This window comes from Aplidium turbinatum, chromosome 17 (assembly GCF_918807975.1).
Source record: "Aplidium turbinatum chromosome 17, kaAplTurb1.1, whole genome shotgun sequence".
NCBI lineage: Eukaryota > Metazoa > Chordata > Ascidiacea > Aplousobranchia > Polyclinidae > Aplidium > Aplidium turbinatum.
The window spans coordinates 10,841,157-10,854,725 of record NC_137488.1 but is presented as its reverse complement, the minus strand read 5'-3'; the positions used below and the strand labels follow the sequence as shown (position 1 = coordinate 10,854,725).

The 13,569-nt window shown below is 37.8% G+C and overlaps 1 protein-coding gene across 1 annotated transcript; it reads left to right on the top strand.

Annotated features, from left to right (window-relative positions):
• Nucleotides 1-4,201: 4,201 nt before the first annotated feature.
• On the top strand, nt 4,202-10,525 carry LOC145786173 (uncharacterized). The gene is made up of 6 exons (XM_082597818.1): nt 4,202-4,326; nt 5,763-5,877; nt 8,278-8,378; nt 8,719-8,832; nt 9,410-9,725; nt 10,145-10,525. Exons 1-6 carry the CDS (start codon nt 4,202-4,204, stop codon nt 10,433-10,435), a joined length of 1,062 nt encoding a protein of 353 aa, XP_082453944.1. The 3' UTR covers nt 10,436-10,525.
• Nucleotides 10,526-13,569: the final 3,044 nt, after the last annotated feature.

Sequence of the window (13,569 nt, the reverse complement as noted above, 5' to 3'; positions counted from 1 at the left end):
CCCTTCAGTCTCTTATTTCTGGCATATCACTGAGTTATAGGTCGAGCTATAACAGCCCAGTTCTTGCCGCAACACTGCACTGGTCGGATATTTTCATGGAAGTGGGTTGTGCTGGTCGAAACGAGGTTTTTGGTCTAGGGATATTTTAGTCAAACCGAATCTACATAAAAAATGAATTGGAAACTATATTAAAACGAAGGAAGTTTGCGTCAAAACGAATTTTCGTTAAAGTTGTTTCCTAAAATTTCGCTTCATTTTGATAAAAAAAAAATCGAAATTGTTACTTTCCTAAATTGAATTAGCCTACTAAAGAAAACTTATAAAAATATCTCGGTTGTGGCCTGAATACCTCCATGGTACTGTGCTCAAATTATTCCCTCAACGACCCTGTAACCAACTGTGATGTTTTATATTTTCTAAACAAAATGTTTTTGTCATATTTCTTATTAAATCTAATAAAATTAGGCCTACCACAGCCAACCAATCGCAGCTGACGAATCAAGTTTTTTTGCAATCGGTTCCATCAGAGTAACGCTATAATGCTCAAGTTAGTTTACTTTTTGTTTGATTCTGGGTCTTTATTTCGATTTTTATCTTTATGAAGTTTCGTTTTCTCACGCCGCCATTACACACCTCAGTTGGCAGAAAAAACATCTAACCCCAAACGATGTTATGTCATAAGCTGTCTGTTTTGTCTCTCGACAGGTCATACCTTCCCGTTTATATTCGTTTGATTTTTTCAACTTTAGGTCAATGTAGAAAACAATAGATTTATGTGTTGTGAGTAATTTCTTTAAAAAGCTTTTTTGGTGAATTTTTTTTTATGACTAACGGAACTCGCTGAAATCTGTTGCGGTCACACGCAAAGTTTGCGTTACGTAACAAAATACAAAACAGAAAAAAAAACTGTTTTTGGCTTATTTCCTGGCGTCATATATATAACTCAAAATCCACAGAAAAAATCTTTTCAAGAATGCAGTATCCGAATGACTCGTATAACATTGAAGCGCTGATTATGAAGCAACCTATTGGTACTGGATTGCTAGATATAAATAACGTAGTGTTATTGTTTTTTTGTAAAGGTATGAATACATTGAAACACTTCGGTTTTAGATCGGTATGACTATTGAGAGGTGATTTGGGTCAGGTATCAGTGAGGTTTTAGTCCATCAACGACACGCCGGTGAATGGAAATCTATCCTTGAAATGTGTTGCCTAAGAAAGACCACACTTCAAGATCCAGACCAACGCCGCTTGGCCTTGCTGTTGTTTCGTTTACAAAATTGAGAGCATAACTGAGCTATAGGGGCATGGATTTTGTGGAAAGAAGATGGCCACTGGCCAGTCCACACTTCCGTTTGATGAAAGTTGCTTTGTTATTTTGCGAAAGATGTTTTGTTGAAAGGTTGATATTCCATTGCAAGTAAGCTGGAATAGAATTATTTACTCTTTCAATCAGCATGGCCTGCAATTTAATACACAAGAAACGAAAAATCAAAACACACCAAATAATCGTGTAGGTTAGAAAATGTTGCGGCACCCATGAGCAGGCTAGTTGTAAACAACGAGTAATCTAATACATCGTAAGTTGCAAGAATTTCTGACAACCAATGCGGTTAAGATAGTTTGGATCGGTATTATTAAGATTTCCAGCAGCCCAAAATAAAACACTTCTAAAAATCCAGACTCCTTCAAATTAATAAGTTAGGCTATAATCAAGGAAATAAGAAGGGGGAAATGCCATAATGCTATAAAAATTATCGAGGAAAGAGGTGGTTTCCCCAAAAAGTTGGAATTATTGAAAAATAAACTTAACGCAATCGTACAAATAGCAAACCAGTAGTCTTCTTCATTTTTCTTCTCGCTGGCCTAGAAAGGTTCCCGGCCCATAAATCATTCCAGGTCCGGATCTAAAAGTATTTCCCTGTCTACGCTACTGCCGACATCTAGGCTAAGCTACTGGTAGGCTAAGCTCCTCAAACGCTTTAAAAAAGATTCCGACGTTACTAATGCAACAAAACGGAGTAGGCCTATAGCTCATCATGGTTAGGAATATTTTTTATATATAATTACAACAAATAAAGAAAGCGGAACATAGTTTTAGTTTTGTATTTCCAAACGTAGGCTATATGGAAAAGCCTTAATTTGAAAATTTTATTTCTGTTTTCGTGGAATTGATATTATGATGAAAATGAAAACAGGCTTGGTCTTGTGAAACTTTTTGCATTTTCAAATCCCACTTCTCAGTGAAATGTTTTCATCATCATTATCATCATCAGGGCCGGATTTAGCTGATGGGGGGCCCGGGGCACTTTTAGATCGGGGGGCCCCCCTGTAAAAAATTTTTCGCGCCTACGGCGCGAAAAGCCACCTCCACGTCTACAATAGCATTACTCCAGCACTACACACCAATTTGCAGAGTCTTTAAAGGCTGAAAGGAAAAAAATAACACAAAGTTACATTTTTTCCACGTAGTAGGGGGGCCCTTCAAAAGTCGGGGGGCCCGGGGCACATGCCCCCTCTGCCCCCCCCTAAATCCGGGCCTGATCATCATGTGCTATCTCGGAGCCGGGGGTTGGTTGTCAATTGGTTCCACACGTACTCTACTCTTTTTGCAACTACTCTTTTTGCTTCAGCTACTCTTTTTGCTTCAGCTACTCTTTTTGCTTCTCCGATAGTTGACAAGTCAGCCCACTGTTTTACATCATCTCCCCAAGTTGGTTTCCTTCCACCATACCTTCAATATAATCCATTGATGTAGCTGTCCTGTAGATCTTCTTGTTTGTTTTATTTTCTGTAAATAGTGAGTTAAACACCCAGCACACAAATAGAAAGGATGGAAAAAGTCAATTCGGTTAAAGACATATAGCCTACGATTATTTAAGAATTGTTCTTATTGCTTGAGAGAAAATGCACGAGGTGCGAGGGTGTATCGTTTGCATGAACATTAGGCATAGATGAGATGGAGGTGCAAGGAGTGCGTTGCAGATATTTTTTGTTCAGCTATAGTACTATTAATGATACAGAACTTTGATGACTGTATTCTTGCCAAACGTGAATGGGACATACCCTAATATGGTATATCGGAAATAAAAGAATATCCAGTCCGTAATAACCTATCAACTCTGGGGGGGGGGGGGATTGCAGCAAAAATTTATTGACCACTTGTTGTTAAAGTGACATTATACAATGATAAACGATTTTTTAACTCAGTGCCTATTGTTGTATACACTGTTTATTAAACAGTCTACGTCATATTCTAGAAAATATTCATTATGACATTTACTGTACGAAAAATAGAGTCACGTTTTTATGACGCAATAACGAAATTTAGAGCTGCAATAAATAATGTGATTCGGGGCTTTTGCTATAAACTTTAAAAGAAGTATGCAAGAGAAATATCTGCTATTTGAATGAGATGGTTGTGATGTCAGGCCCTTTCATGGAGACTACTGTAGTTTAGTGATTTCCGGCCGTGAGAGAGTATCAAGGGTTTAAACGTGTCGAGGCATAAAGACTGATATTTTGGCAAAGCAATGCTCAGCGAAAGGAACAGTGAGGTGACTTGCAGAATTGTTGGACTGAGTCAAACAAGCCAATAGTTCATTGCAACATTTTCATTTCGATCAAGAGGTTCATTTCGATAAAAATGAAGCGAAATGCTTAATGTACTTTACTAAAATCTATTTTTTAAATCTTTTCAAATGCTGTCAAAATAATTTTAAAATAATACAGCCATGAAAAACAAGTTATCGTATTGCAAGCAGAAAAAAATAGAAAATAAATTTTACTAGACTACAGCGAAGGCGAACGTAGATTGTACAGGAAGCTTCCTCTTGGGAAGCCGTGTGTTTGTAATAAATTTAAGCAAGTTTATAGCAGGCTACAGTCAGGTTAATCTATTATATGTTTATTGTTTACAACATTAGATAGAAAAAAGTTTCATTCTAGCCCTTAGCTGGCCTATGGAGTGAGTAAGCTTGAAGCTATGACCATAATTTAGTGAAAAATTATTATTGGTAAAGTGTGAAGTTTATGCAACTTTGTTTTTCAGTTTTAATCAAAATATAAGCATATAATATTTTAAAGAGTCAGCTTATTGTCGAAGAAGTTTACTGTGAATTCAACAAAACTACACAGCTGACGTAAGAAAGAAAAACCATCAAAAGAATTTTTTTTTTTGTGGATTAGATTTTTCATGATGGTATACTCCGATCCGCAATACCGTTCCAAGAGACCTCTCAAAATAACTGTTCTTGGAGCCCCAGGAGTCGGGAAAACCAGTATAGCACTTCAATATGTAACCAGTCAAGTGACTGTGGAAACGTAAGCTTGTTATTATTTGGCCTAAGTGGACTAACCACCGTGCTAGCCAATGTGGATGGCATGATATTCCATTTTGTCATTATTTGGTCTATCAACCATTTCAGTTTGTCTATCAACCATAGACTCGATGTGTCAATGACTATTCTTTTGTCACCATGAAAAAAGTTGAAGTTTGTCGTCTAGGACTCTTGATTTTGTATTTTTTTTTTAATTCTTTTTTTTAAAGTCTACAGTAATTCTTGCTCCTTTATTCATTTCGTCAGTATGTATTTGTGTTGTGCTATTTGTTGCTGAACAGGTTGTGTTTACCTGTTTCCGCCCCTTTGATAAAGTCAGTTGTGCTGACTGACGAGTGACGAAACGTCGGTAATAAAAGCTAAGCATCATCCTTAACATCAGGAGATATTATAGCCTATATAGTCACCAGAAGAACGCAAGTCATTTTATTTACTTAGCAATAGTCTAATTTAAGGCCTAAAATATGAGGATGAAAGATTTTCATGAAGGCAAACTTTGGGAAGCCGTTTTCCTACTTCCGATTGACCATCAATTTTTGAAATAGGCTATGTGTCTATTAAGCCCCATTTAAAGTCAATGTCATACGTTACGTAATGAGAAACGTTTGGAATTTTTTTAAAGTTTTTATGATGTAATCCTGCAATACAAACTGGGCTACGTCAATTGGGAACAATTATCGCATCTGCATCAGATAAATTTTTAATCGCAGTTTCAACTTTCGAATGCGTTTATTAGTTCCGGATATAAAGAAAAAAACAAAACAACGTAGCCTAGAAAAGAAAGGAAAATGTTGGTAATATATTGACTTTAGACTGTGGCAAAGCATCATTAGGGCCTACTAACGGCAACACTTTTTACCTAAACTAAACCTGTTTACCTTCTTACCGCACAACATCATTACTAAACGGCATTATACAATAGGCCTATACATACAATAAGCCACTCATCAAACGTTATAAGTTAATGTTAGCCACAAATACCAACCAAAAAATATCAAATATTTCTTCTCTCCATTGTCTGTGCATAGCAGGGTTTGGACGTATGCTGCAAATATCTTTTTTTGTTTTTTTTTGGTTAATAAATGATGTGACTTGGTGTCTTGGCATCAGTAGCGTCGACAAGACAGTCTACTCTAGGGAGTACTTTTGAATCCAGGCCTGGAAAGATTTAAAGGGCCTGTAACATTTCCCAGGAACCCGGATCTTGAATAAACCGCACCTTGTATTTGTTGGATATAGCGTGTTTTTCTTAGAAGTGTCGTAATTTAGAGCCCGAGGATCTCATTGCTAACAGCCTAAATTATCCTCTCAGCTACGATAAGCTAGTATAGTCTATATGCCTGCTTGGCATATAGACTATACTAGCTTATCGTAGGTCACAAATGTCAAATAATTTTCATATGTGCTTGTGTTTATCAGAGTTCCAACCACCATAGAAGACGTTTTTCGAAAAGAGTCGTGCATCACAGTTACCGATGTTGAAATACTTCAAAAAATTCATGACCACGTCAAAGCTTGCGACAGTGAATGCGAGGTAGCTTACTGATATTTACAAAATAAGTTAAGAATGAGGATGATAATTTAAAATTCATCTTTAGCCCTGATTTATAGATGTGCAGTACTCTGGTATAATTTTTTTTTAATGTTTATCCAACAATCTTCCATTTTGTGCTGACGATGTTGGACGTGGGATGAGGTTGATGGCGTTAACCTTCGGGAGAGATAATTCCAGTTGCTCAATTGAAGTTTTAATGAAGACCTTATCGAGCCGCGGGTGTTCGATAAGAAAAGAGCAGTTCACGGGGATACAAACACGACGTGCAGACTGATCTGCTGAGATGGTTGGGAGGTCGAGCTTAATTGCGCTTGGGTATCGACTAGCTGGCTTCCCAGCAGGTCGGAGTTACCTGGAAACCAATATTGGCGTATTGAGTGGCGTAGCGGTCAGTGGAGTGGTGCCTCACTCTACCGGCCCGCGTTCGATACTCGGTGCGTCACGGGAAGCCTCACTTAACTCTTAATACACCTATAGGTATAAATATATCTATAGGTATATCATTACCTCAGCGAGAGCAGCTTTTCTCCGAATGGCACACGCTTGTGGGTCACTTCATCACTGCGTAGCACCACAAAACTGGCACCACCGTTATTGTGGCCTATACAGGTCAAGCCATTGTGTAGATTTTGAGATTTGGTGGCAGGAGAACAGGAAGGGTTGCCGTTGCTGCACAAATTTAACCAACGATCCGCAGCTGCTTTTTCGGCAATGATAAAGATGTTGCTATGGCTGTGAAGTGTAGTATATTGGATGGTCTAAATGGGTAGCGTGGAAGCTACACTGTTATGATTAGCGAATCGCAACTTCTCGCTGTAGGCTACTATAGTGAGTGCTCAGCCTTGTGCTGATAGCTGGGAAGAACGCTCCTTTCTCCACGCTGTGAAGTGTAGTCTGCAAATTACGTCTACAATCAGGTCAAGCCTAATCTTGCAAGAATTATTGGACCTCAACTAGCAAACACGCTGACTGCTTTGGTATTATTACTTCTCGATAAAGTCTAAGTACAAGGACAATGGTGTTTTATGTGAGAGTCAAAGTTGTTGCAAGATGTTTCTTAGCGCAACGAACAACGGATGAAAATCACTAAAACAAGCTACATAAAACTATTTTACAGTGGCGTAGACTAAATTTCAAATGCTTGAAATGCATTTCTATATCTTTTGTTCAGTTGTAAAAAGGATGTACATGTTTATTAATAACGTACACATTAACAAATTTTCATTGAGCAATTGGTTTAGGCCTGCTCATGATGATTTTCGTGAGACGGTTTGCTATATTAACAAATTGTCAAAATGTTTATTTCCGTTTCAGTTATTTTAACCATAGTTCTATTGTAAAACATCCTTTTTATGCTACAAACAAAAAATGTGTCACGCATTAACTCCAACCAATGCATTGCCAGAGTTATTGCCCCACAACAAGTAATCTTGAAGCTATGTATTGGCAATGGATCCCATTTCATTGCCCCGCTACTGACGTAACTGTTCCGACTGTTTGTCAGTGACCTAAAGTTCATTTCTCTGCACTATTTTCCTTTTGTGGTAAAAGCACCACTTTAATTAGATCATCTCTGCTTGGTTCCGACGTGGTCCTATAAGTCCTATTAACCATGGTATGGTTCTTCTTTTTTTGAACCAGGTAGCCTATCATCACCGGCTTCAGGTGAATGTTTAATCCATTTTTTTTTCTTTTATATGATTTATTGATAAATAATTGTTGCTGTCTTGTCATCAAATTGTGTCAGATGAGTTTGTTTTTGTTTGCCAGATGTCCTCTTTCTAAGAATCTTATTTTAAGAGAGATATTTCAGATTTCGCTTTCTGATGACGTAGCTTAGAAATTGATCTTGCCTGATTTTGATAATCTTCGGTAAAAATCTGTTTTGATTTATTTGGTGCAAAACTTCTTTGTTTTCCTTACCAGTCATGAAACACGTTACATTCGTAGAAAGTCGACTTAAAAATTTCGGTATGTATTTGCTAGGCAAAGTCACGGTGACAAGATTTTTGCAGGAGCTAGGGAGGAAGTAAAAAGTGAACAAGTGATTTCAGTATAGGAAGCAAAATAGCACACACAGCTTATAATAGATTGATATGATTTCCTTTTTTACGTATTTTCCTCCATGAATCTGTATATGGAAACAAAATGTTGAATACTGTTGCGTCATTGCCTGATTTTACACCACAAACGCATAGCCCGAATATGATGTTTATATGAGCTAGAACGTTTTGATCATTAGTGATGTGTCTACACGTTAGCTTCCACAGAGCGGTGGCGTCTCCAAACATTGGTCACGAGTCACGACACAGGCGGTCATAGCATGACTTGCAAAATATAAACAAGTAGACTTGACAAAAACTTTTTTTCTGCTTTCAGTCTGTTCTCGAAGAACCTTTCAATAAACCAGAAGCTTCCAAAGGAAAAGAACTCGAATCAGCTGACATCAGCCTTTCCCTCAAGATAACCGATACAGCTGGGTAGGTAACATAGACTCGTGACTAAGACAGTGTAGTTTGATTGCTTTTTTTATCCTCGGACTCACAAAGCCTTTGATAGGTTATTCCTGGCAGCTCCGCCTACTTGTAGAGGCATTGAACCATTGATGCAGGGCCGGTTTAACAGAGTGAAGTTTCCAATAGTTGTTGGAGTGTTGTTGATGGGGAATTATTCCTTCCAGTGCCGCTAAATGGAGAGCAGTTCTGGAAATGCGTTACACAAGCGCACACTCCGAGAGCCGAACCAGCGCTGCTTCATCTTGGATTAATGTAGTCAGCCTATTTATGTCATGCACATATTTAACTTTTACTCTTTGTGTAGGTTCGTTCCAAAACAAAATGAGACAAGCAGTTCATCCAAAAGTTTTTTGTCAAGACTTACTCAGAGAAGAAAGCGCGACAGAATTAATAAATCCAGCTCATTACCTTGCATGACGTAAGTATGCGCAGTGATCTTTTGCGAACAAGCCACATTATTCTGAAGCATGTCTACAATAAACGGTGTTCGCGAAACATAGGCTACAGTAAATTCCAAGAAAGTGTCAAATTGTTTTACATAGGCTATATGTAAAATATGATATAGAGGTATGCTATCAGCTCGCTAGCTGATTAGATAGAATCTGGATAGCTGGATAGAATGATCGCTCGAGTTGGTAAACCCCTCACTTTGATTGGAATAACTTTTGTCACTCTAAGAACTACAATTCGATTTCATGATCGGACTCTGCGTGATTAACTATCAAAATGTCAGCGGCCGATTATCGTGTGAATAAATGGTGGGTGATTAAATAACATCACAGTAGTCTACACGGATTCTCATGTTTTGGCAAATAAACAAGCGAGAAAAGTAAGCAATCGTGATAAATAACCAACTGTTCAATTTTCAAGCCAAAAGTAATTACAAAACGTGGCACTCTTTGGTAATCAAAAGAAAACCGTAAGTAGTAAAGATACCTTTATTTCAAAGTTTGATCGAAAGGGTAAAGTTGATCATTTTTTGTCATCCCTTTTAGATCACCCGGTGGCAAGCCGTCTCAAGATTCTTCCTCTGCTAGCGCCGATTGTCAAGCAAAGAATAGGCTTGATATTACCATGTTGAACAGTGATGGGATCATATTAGTCTACAATGTCCATGACAGCACGTCGTTTGCCATTGCTCGTGAAATTCGAAACCGATTTGTCCAAATGCACCAAGCCAATCAAACAGTTTCGCAAAAACCTAAAAGAAAATCCATGCTAAGTGTTTCCAATAAACTATTTGGAATTTGCCGTAAAAATCAAAACGGTGACAATGGTATCCCACCAATTTTTCTTGTCGGAACACACTCGGTAAGTTCAATTTATTGAAAGCTAGTTTTATTATCTTTAAACCTGCATTATTTTTGTTGACCAATTGGAGCTCAATGTAGAACAACAGTTTCCATACCTAGGATGCACCATATCTTCAGATGCTAACATTGACAAGGAAATAGAGTACAGACTTTCCAACCAACTTAAGCCGGGAATCGAACCAGGTTTGCATAATTGGAAAGCCAACGCCTTATCTGCCATCCCACCGCCAACCTGCATCATGGGCTATAAAGTTTTAGATTTAAAATTTTCTTAATTAATTGCGAAAAGCTTGAATTGCGTTAGTTTATGTAGGCTTTGATTTGTTCATAGTTTTTATAAAACTTTATTTTACAACTTTATTCCACAAAATTCTCTGCATATGCTGATTAAATTTACATGTCACAATTGAATTTTAGGACATTCGAGTTGAGCACATGATTCATGAGAAATCTTCACGACTGTATGACGTCAGCTTCTTGCGTTCGGCAGACAACAAGCCTGCTGCCCGACCAATTGGAAGAAAACGGAAAGTTGCCAAAACCCTGACTGAAGGCCGGTCTTCAATTTATCCCCATGATGTTTACCCTGTGATAAGCGAATGGAAAGAGTGTGCAGGCTTTGCGGAAATTACCTCACATGATGCTACTCTTGTAGAACAAATTTTCGAACAATTAAACCTTGCTATAATCACACCAAAAGACGAGTAATGTTGTACAAAATAAAAGTAGATTGTGTTTGAAATTTGAAGATATCGTTTAATTATTTTGAATTTCTGCTAATATTAAATCTTATAAAAATTTTAAGAGTTTTTATTGTTTTTTTTGGCAGATGAGGTGCTTTGTCACTGCAAAATGATTCCCGGCATTTGTGTGGCCTAGCTTAATTACGTTTATGACAATTAGAGAATAAAGATAGCATAGCTGTAGCACTGAAAAATGTTTTTGACATGAGAACAAAACTTGCCCAACTTTCGCCTGCACAAACGTTGTTGTAACGTTTTTACAGTTTTACTAGTAGATCTACTGTAAATGTGTTGGAAGGAAATTGTTGCCACAAAACTTGTACATTTTTCTTAGTAGGGTCAAATCACCAACTTTACTAAACTTCAATGCCAAAAGAAGCAAGACATTGTCCGATCTCTGGAGCTGGCATAGCCTGCGGTAGCCAATGAGCGTCCGCACGGCATCCAGAAAGTAGAAGCAGAGAAATCAACTAAAAATCCTTATTTAAAAGCATTAAAATGAAAAAAAAGCAGGTGGTTTTACCAACATAGCGTAATAACCTACCTTTTAGTCGCCATAGCTTGGTAGCCAACTTTAATAACATCACAAAAATTTGCCACAACCACCAAAACTCGCACCAATCAACCAATCATAAACTACGTTTACCGTGACATGAAAAAGCTAGAAAAGCAGATAATAGGCTACAATGCAAATTAAGTGAAAGTTTCGCTGTCAGCTGATTGACATAGTGGTTTAGGCTAGAAAGTAGTCCTTTCCATGACCTGGGTTCGATTCTCACCCTTACCATTACCCCTTTTCTCTAATTACCAAACAAAGTTCAAAGCAAGGATGAACTCTTTGGCTGGCTGAGAGCTGGAAGGATCACAATTGATGGATAGCCTCCTATGACATGTTCTGATTGGTTGGCTGTGTCATTGGGATCTGGAAGAATTTTTTCATGTTGAAGTGGCTTCCCCATAACTTAGCTTAATAAGAATTGATAAAAGCAGCAAACTGTGGCTGTTTAACTCAGTTTAGCCTACCGATTCAATTTGCACTATGTTTACTGCTTTACTTGTAGACCGCATTGGTCACATTGCAAAGCTCTTTGTATTGAATAACGGAAAGTAATTAGTGTAAACCTATTTTCTGTATTTATTGCATAGACGAATGCCAGCATTTGATGAATGTAAAAGAGCAGTACCATCTATTGCATAGACGTTTGTTATAATGCAAGCAGTGGCGTACGCAAGGGGGTGCCATTGGGCCATGCCCCCTTCAAAAATGTTTATTTGTTACCGCCGTTGTGAATTGTGATTGTGTATTGCAAACATGTTATTGTTCAAGAGTGGTCTTGGGTAGCAGGGTCGTATGAATCACCCCTTGTACTTCTGGGTGGGGGGTAACGGCTGTTTAGAGGCCCACTCATTTTAGCTTGTTTAATGCTTTTTTGGCTGTTTGAAATGAAAAAATGTTGTAAATATTGCTACAGAATCTCAATATTCAATATCTTAAATCACGCAAGGCCCTATATTTACCGTTTCCAAAACCTCGGTTAGTGGGCCCACATTTCTTTTTAGGGGCCCACCCATATTCATATTTAGTTGGTGCAGCGTTTTTCGTGGATTTTGAATAAAAATGTGACAATATACTGCTACAAAAACTCGAATTTCATAGCTTAGGCTACATTCATCCGGTTTGTAGCCTAGGCTACTGATCAGCATTTGGAATGACTATTTTAAATCAGCGAAACAAGTAGCCTAAATCTATGTTATGTTGTTGGAGTTTAAGGAAGAAATATTACTACGCTCTCGTTCTCTTAGAATATGTCTTTCAACGGTTGATAGCACAAGACTTGTCCAAAATCAAATGCTCGTGAAACGACGAAGATGTTCAATAATGGCATCCAGAACAGTTGACAGAGATCATCCAGCGTAGGCTTGACTTAAATGATTTTTTATTTTATTTCAGAAACATTTTAGAAGGAAGTGAGGGGCTTGCCTACGGAAAGAAACTCGACGTCCCCACTTGGTTAAAGTAGCCTAGGTTGTTTTGCATTCAACCCAGCGTCTTATTTTTTTTTTCAAGATAAACACAGCATTGTTTTTAGTTTTTGTATTTCAAGAGTGATACAATTATATGCTTTACAGACGGCCTTTTTCATTGCCAAATTATCCTCTAAAAAGGACCTGTAAAATGTTTTAGTTGTTTTAGTTAAACTCTATAGCCCTTCGCATTGTTATGTATAGTCAAAGATGGAGTGCCAACAGATTGTGGAGTCAGTCTGATGCTTTTGATCCGAATTCACAACCAATGATTTGAAAAACATTTCGGGCACCTTTACAAAAAAATAGAGGCCCACTAGTAAATTTTGGAGGGAACGGGAAGAAGTCGAGATGATGCTCACACGGCCCTGTAGGTAGGCCTTCTTTTTCCATATGTTCAAAGTGCAACAATGTCTGTTTGAAGTACGGTACTGCATTAAATTGCATTCGATGTTTAAACTTTTACCAAAGATTCGATTTATGCTTTATTAAGGACATTGTCTGTTAATAGAACTATAACTGTTTTTACTTATCTGTTTAGGCCTAATATCATGCTTTTCACATTCTTCTTCATCCGTTCAGTTGTTTACGACTCTCGGTCACTCTATATGTCATCTTTCTCCACATCTCTCGATCCCATGCACTCATACAACCTCCTTCAATTTATGCACTCCCAAGTCCCATACCACTGTTATTTACGATTGTGTCAAGCCATCTTGTTTTTGGGCACCCTCTTCCTCCGCTGACCAAACCAAGCATCATGTCTTTTTCCATTGATTTGCTTCTCATTATGTGGCCAAAATATGAAAGTTTCTGCCTGACGATTCTAGCTTCTAGGGATATGTCCGGTTTAATTTGTTCGAGAATTTTCTCATTTGTTACTTTGGCTGTCCAAGGAACACGCAGTAACCTTTTCCAACACCACAATTCAAATGCGTCCATCTTTCTTCTGTCTGTTTTGTTCATTGTCCATGTTTCGCATCCGTAAGTTGCAATTGGGAATACAATAGTTTTGATCAGCTTCTTATTGTTTCTAAATTTACATTTTTGCTCTTCTAAATGCTATTCATTCCA

Coding starts and splice junctions, on each gene's coding strand:
- LOC145786173 (XM_082597818.1), top strand. CDS start 4,202: ATGGTATACTCCGATCCGCAATACCGTTCCAAGAGACCTCTCAAAATA. Junction 8,379..8,718: donor AAGATAACCGATACAGCTGG/GTAGGTAACATA, acceptor CTCTTTGTGTAG/GTTCGTTCCAAAACAAAATG. Junction 8,833..9,409: donor AGCTCATTACCTTGCATGAC/GTAAGTATGCGC, acceptor CATCCCTTTTAG/ATCACCCGGTGGCAAGCCGT.